This window comes from Melopsittacus undulatus, chromosome 6, assembly GCF_012275295.1.
Source record: "Melopsittacus undulatus isolate bMelUnd1 chromosome 6, bMelUnd1.mat.Z, whole genome shotgun sequence".
NCBI lineage: Eukaryota > Metazoa > Chordata > Aves > Psittaciformes > Psittaculidae > Melopsittacus > Melopsittacus undulatus.
Genome location: NC_047532.1, coordinates 64,364,314 through 64,370,074, shown reverse-complemented (window position 1 = coordinate 64,370,074; position 5,761 = coordinate 64,364,314). Strand labels below are relative to the sequence as shown.

The window sequence follows — 5,761 nt, the reverse complement described above, 5'->3', positions numbered from 1 at the left end:
CAAATCTTTTAAATACTCAGAATAAATAGTCATTAAAGATTAATTTTATCTTTTAGAGTAACTGACACTTTCTGCTTCTAACAACTGTTTGTTCAAAGACAGACTGCAGATTAAAGCATGAGTATATCCTCCTTCTCAGTTTAGCATTCCTTCAAAAATACTCCTACTATACTTCTTTTAACAGAATAAACTAGACTAAAGTTTTCTGAGGAAGCATGTATTTGAATAGGTAAAATGCCCATGTGAAACAAACAAATGGTTTTATACAGGTAATAAAACATGCAGTTTGGAACAGTCCTTTTATTCATCATCTCAGTATCCAAGTACTGAACTATGTTAAATTGGTTTTGACATTTCCAGTTTTCACTATGTAATACTCAGAACTCCAGTCAGGCTCAGGTAGCTAATGGATGTGGTGCAGCACTGGAGTCAGGAAATGAAGGCAAGCTTTCTGAGCATCTGTGACAAAGTAAGAATACCTTCCCCAGCTCTTAAGAAAATTAAGATACAAGTTTTTGCTACTATCACTTTATTCTTTCAAAACAACGCATTTCCCCACCCTCCCTTCCCACCACCCAAAGAACAGTGGTGATGACGAAAACAACAGCAATTGTATTGAACTTCTATATCAAGTCCTAGTATTCACTCATCCTTAGTCTAGGAGAGTGGTTCACATTTTGATTACACACCACAGGAGTAGTCAGGAAGTCCACCGCCACCAAGCTACCTTCATTCTGTCCCATACAGCTGACAGGGAGTCAAAGGCAGGGCGAACATCCAGGATAGTGAACTGGTAGTTCTTGTCTACTGCTCCACCATCATAGTAATCAATAACGTATCGCACTTCCTTTCCACATCGGTCAACAATCCAATCATGCCTGTCAAAGGGAAGTTCATATCTGGAAAGACAGAGAATGGACCATGCAGATATTTTAATGGATATTATGAAGCAGGGAGCGGGAGTGGAAATCCTGTTTGAGAAGCTTTATTTATCCAGATACTGGCATAAGATCCCACTAGTACTTCTGGTATTTATAACTTGCAATTCCAGTTCTGAAACAGCTTAATTCTACACCATGTTTTCAGACACATCTCCTAGCCCTCCCACCTCACAGCAGACCTGCCTCCTGCCCACGTACCCCATCCACGAACGTATTCTGGCTCTTGGTGAATACTCCTTTGCTTTGCCTCCAAATCGCATCAGTGATGGTCCACATGGACATTCCCTGTGCAGACAGTTAATAAAGAAAGTGTTTAAACCACTATGGCAGTTTGGTTTAGTAACAGAAAAAGACATATAGGAGAAACAGCAACAGTAAAAAATTAAATCACAAGTGATCTAAACCACCATCTTAAGATTGGAAAAGCTCCCCAGTTTCTGACAGCACTTACTGCTGGTATGATACAGAACCTTTAACATGCTCCACACCATCATTCTGATTTATCTACAAAGCACTTCTCAACAAATCTAATCCACAGATTCCGTAGATGAAAGAACAGAAAACCACAATCCAATCCAGTGTAACAAAGATCATGGAATTCCAGAGAACAATTTCTACATACAGAATGCTTAACTAGTCTGTCTCTTCTAGGAACAAGGCCTGTCCTGACCTAAAAAGTGACTGTTTTACAAACTTTTAATCTAAGTTTACATCTCATAAAGTCTATTCATAACATAAAGTCTATTCTCCAAGACTTACAAGAACAAGAGCTAAACCAAAGGATTTGCTTTTCATCCCCTGTGTACATACATAGCATGGAGAGCTTCCCATTTCAGAATCTCCTTCCAGGCTTGCTCATTATTTTGGTTGTGAATCTTAATAATGTTGGTCATGTCTTCACCTGTTATGTCATCATCTTTCCACCTCCACCTGAGAGAGAAATATTTGAGAATAGCTTACAAACATTACAGCGTAACTACTCCACCTTCCTCCCTTTATCTGGAAGGCTTTTGAATCAAGAGGTTTAAGACACAAAGCAAGTAGGAGAACTTCTGGCTCATCTGCTTACACCTCTTGAGAACCACTATCAGTTACCCCCATAGAGATCCACAGATTCTAGTGAGACAAATTAACTGGATCAGAAACTTATCAGAGTGTGCAAACATCAGCACATCCATGGTATTTGTAAAAATGAGTTGGAAAAATCCCACTTGCATTCCTAATGCACACAAATCCTGTATCAATACATTCTGAATACACTTAGAAACGCCTTTCATCTCTCCAACCCTGCACTATTAACTACACGTGCGCTTGCTTTTCAACAGGCAGAACACTGAACACATTTAAGCGTTTACAGAATTGAAACCTGTGTGCTCCATACAGACTGCTTATGGCATATTGTCTTAAGAACACCGATATGCAGAACAAATTACTATTGTTTTAACTATAACCATCTTTAAAGTTGATCTGCTTGAGAATGACAAACAATTACAAAAGAGTGAGGAAACAGCAGCACAGAAGGCTTTGAGAACCACAGAAGACATTTATCATTCAGATCTTGCCTACACTGAGGTTTGTTTACAGACTGCAAATCTCTACTTGTCAAACCATTTCCACACTTTTAGCATCTCTTCAAAGTCAGATTAGATGTTCTCACAGTCACAGAGCCTTTATTATAGGTTCAGAGGATTAGCATGAAGCCAACTGAGTCTGAAAGCTGGCAATCATGCAGATTCTCTATGCCTATGCACTGAGTTGTGGCAGTTGCCTGCCACTCCCCATCATCTTGCTGCTCACTGGAGGAGACATGGCCTTTGAGACCAGCTCACCCTTTAAAATAAAGCTGTGTATAAAAGCAGTCATTTAAGAGTCCACAAACTCTTCAATAATACTGATTAATAATAACTAATGATATTACTTCATGAATTTCAGACTCTCACATTCCATCTGGTAACTGAGAGTGTATTTACCCTTTTCTTAGCATAGCATTCCAGAACATTTGCTCTGAAGGGTAGACCCATTTCTTGTCAGAATGTGCTCTAGGAATGGAGGATTCTTCTCTAACAGTTGACAATGGAAAGGGTTGACCTGGGGATGGCTGCTGATTAGGAGGAGGCATCTAGAAAACAAGGAGAATCAACAACAAACTTGAATATGAATATGTTCTTATGTTATGGTGCTTGAAAAGAAAAACAGAATTAAAAGCATAATTCATCAGCTGCTAAAAAGATTAAGAAGTTCAGCCTTTATTTAAGTCTACCAAAATTATCTTTCTTTTCAGCAGGAGAACTCTTTGGATGAGTTCATCATCTGAAAACCTAAAGGAACCCCTCAACTTCCAAAAGTGTAGTGCTTTTTGTCAACCACAGGAAATCTATCAGACCTGAATGAGAGCTTATCAATACTGCTAGCACACAGAACCCACTGATGCAGCATAAAAACCATGTGTGTAACTAGCAGATAGAAAACAGACAGCAAAAGGTATTCACAAACTGGAAAAGGATGTTAATTTGAAGAAAAGGATGTTAAAGAAGGTCTAACCTGGTCTGATTCAAGTATTTGCACACAAAATGAGAAAAAGCAGTGTTTACAAAGTAACATTATTTACCTTGGACAGTATCATCACCAATAACATTCTGGAGAGAGTATTTCAGAACAAGACCAAAGAAAAGAGTTTAAACAATCAGAAGTTACCATATTGCTAGGATCTATGTCATCACTCATCTGAGATGCACCAGTCACTGGACATGCTACGTATTCATAGGCTCTTTCTTGATGTGCAGGAACATCTTCTGCGTTCTCAGTTCTATGATCAGGAGTCTTCATGTGCATTGGACACCCTGAAATACAGGAAAAAAACACGATGTATTTTTCTGCAAAGGAAACTCTACGACATGACAAGGAAGTAGAAAACAGTTAATTGAACGTTCTTGTTAATGCAAACCAGTATTTCACTTTTCTTATGAGCTTTTCAACAGTTTAAACTGTTCTTTCCTGTGTTTTAGGACCTATCATCATGGTAAGATCTAGGCTTCTTCTGTAGTCCTTGAATACTCAATCCCCACTCCATGATGGCCCCTATACTGAACTGTTTGTACCTAAGATTTCCACAGCAGTGGAATCCAACAAGTGGTGAATGCACCAGTGAAAGAGCTGATGTGTTCCTTCGCCATCCACCTCACTGCACCCTTTTGCTGCCCTTTCCCAGGCAGTGACAACTGCTGCTCTCGGTTACCATCTCTGCACTACCCTGACCCTTTCTGGGTGTGCAGCTAGATGGGAACAGACTGCAGGACACCTGTGAAACATAACAGTTGCTATGAAACCCAGAGGTTCTACAGCAAGCACCTCTGGAGATCACCTGGTCCAACCCCTGCCACCCAGAGCAGGGCACACAGGAACATGTCCATGGTGGGTTTGGGATGGCTCCAGAGAGGGAGGCTCCACAACCCCCTGGGCAGCCTGTACCAGGACTCTGACACCCTCATGTAAAAAGCTCTTCCTCATGTTGAGAAGACACTAGCTGTGTGCTAGTTTATGGCTATTGCTCCTCGTCCTGTCACTGGGCACCATTGGAAAGGGTCTGGCACCATCCTCCTGGCACCCACCTTTGAGCTATTGATCTGCATTGATGAGATTCCCTCTCAGGCTGCTCTTCTCCAGAACAACCGGGCCCAGCTCCTGCAATCTCTGCTCACGAGAGAGATGCTCCAGACCCCTGAACATCCTTGTGGCTTCCACTAGACCCTGTCCAGTAGCTCCTTGTGCTGAGAAGCACAGCACTGGACACAGTGCTCCCCCCTAAGAGTTTACTTAAGTCTCAATAGTAATTACCACTCAGCTTCTCCTGATGCATCGGACATTCTGAAGGCAGCGATGCCGTGTGATGCTGCTTGGATGCACTTGGTGACTGAGCCGCAGCAGCTGCTGGGGAGGACGCAGACAAACCCATGGCTTCTGCACAGTGGGTCTTTTCAGACCGGTTTTCTCAAGGGCAGAAAACACATCCACGTTACAAACTGCACCGGTGAGGCCCTTCATCACCAGTTACATAGCGCCTTCAGTAACGAACACTCACCGTTAATAAAACCCCGCAGCGCCTACCAGGGCTGACAGCGAACGGGACCAGGCCCCTGCAGGGGACCCCTACCACTAAGGCCTCCCCGCACGGCCCTGCCCGCACCCGAACCCCGCCAGGCCCAAGAGGCCAGCACACACAGTACCCGCCCGCAGGAAGCGCCTCATCCACCGGCGGCCGCGGCCAAGGTCAGGCCCGCCCCCTATGCCCAGCGAGCCCGGCCCAGCGCCCTCCTCCCCGGGACCCGCCGCTCCGCTCCACCTCACCTCAGGTCAGGTCACCTCCGCCAGGTCAGGCCCGGCGCTGCCCGGTCCCCCGCGGGCGGCCCCGCTCGCTGCACGACACCTCGCGACAGCGCGGCGCCAGCTCCGCGCCTGCGCCTTGCGGGGGGGGCCGAGCCAGGCCGGGAGCGGGGCGGCCCAGCTGCCGTAAGGCCGGGGGCAGGCTCGCTGTGGGGTGCGGGCAGCGGAGGGAGCCCAGCGCCGGTGTGCTTACGGCTCCATCAGGAGCAGAACCGCTGGGTCAGAACTGGCCAACGCCACGGATGTTCCGGACCGAGGGTCACCTGCAGTCCTTACTGCAGCAGGGCAGGCGTGCTGGGGGCGTGCTGTGAAGTCGTTATCCACATGCGAGTAATTCATAATTAGTAGTTAACGTCTGTAAGCTTAAGACGTTCTTTAAACATCGGCTAGGCAAGAACAGTATCCCAGCCGTAAGATTCACTAATAGTGCCTCACCTCAG

The 5,761-nt window shown here is 45.0% G+C and overlaps 1 protein-coding gene across 3 annotated transcripts; it reads right to left on the bottom strand.

The window, feature by feature from the left end:
- Positions 1-282: 282 nt before the first annotated feature.
- HCCS (holocytochrome c synthase) lies at positions 283-5,404 on the bottom strand. 3 transcript variants are annotated; one of them, XM_031046740.2, is made up of 7 exons: positions 5,286-5,404; positions 4,776-4,928; positions 3,636-3,781; positions 2,912-3,060; positions 1,752-1,871; positions 1,140-1,226; positions 283-899 (listed from the first exon to the last, which is right to left on the bottom strand). In XM_031046740.2, the coding sequence occupies exons 2-7, from the start codon at positions 4,891-4,893 to the stop codon at positions 701-703; spliced, it is 819 nt and encodes a 272-aa protein (XP_030902600.1). In that variant the 5' UTR covers positions 4,894-4,928; positions 5,286-5,404; the 3' UTR covers positions 283-700. The 3 variants fall into 3 exon arrangements, with proteins under 3 accessions (XP_030902600.1, XP_030902601.1, XP_005146597.1); XM_031046741.2 differs by lacking the exon at positions 5,286-5,404 and adding an exon at positions 5,020-5,204 and having other exon boundaries at positions 629-899; XM_005146540.4 differs by lacking the exon at positions 5,286-5,404 and having other exon boundaries at positions 629-899; positions 4,776-5,203.
- Between the last annotated feature and the right edge of the window lie 357 nt (positions 5,405-5,761).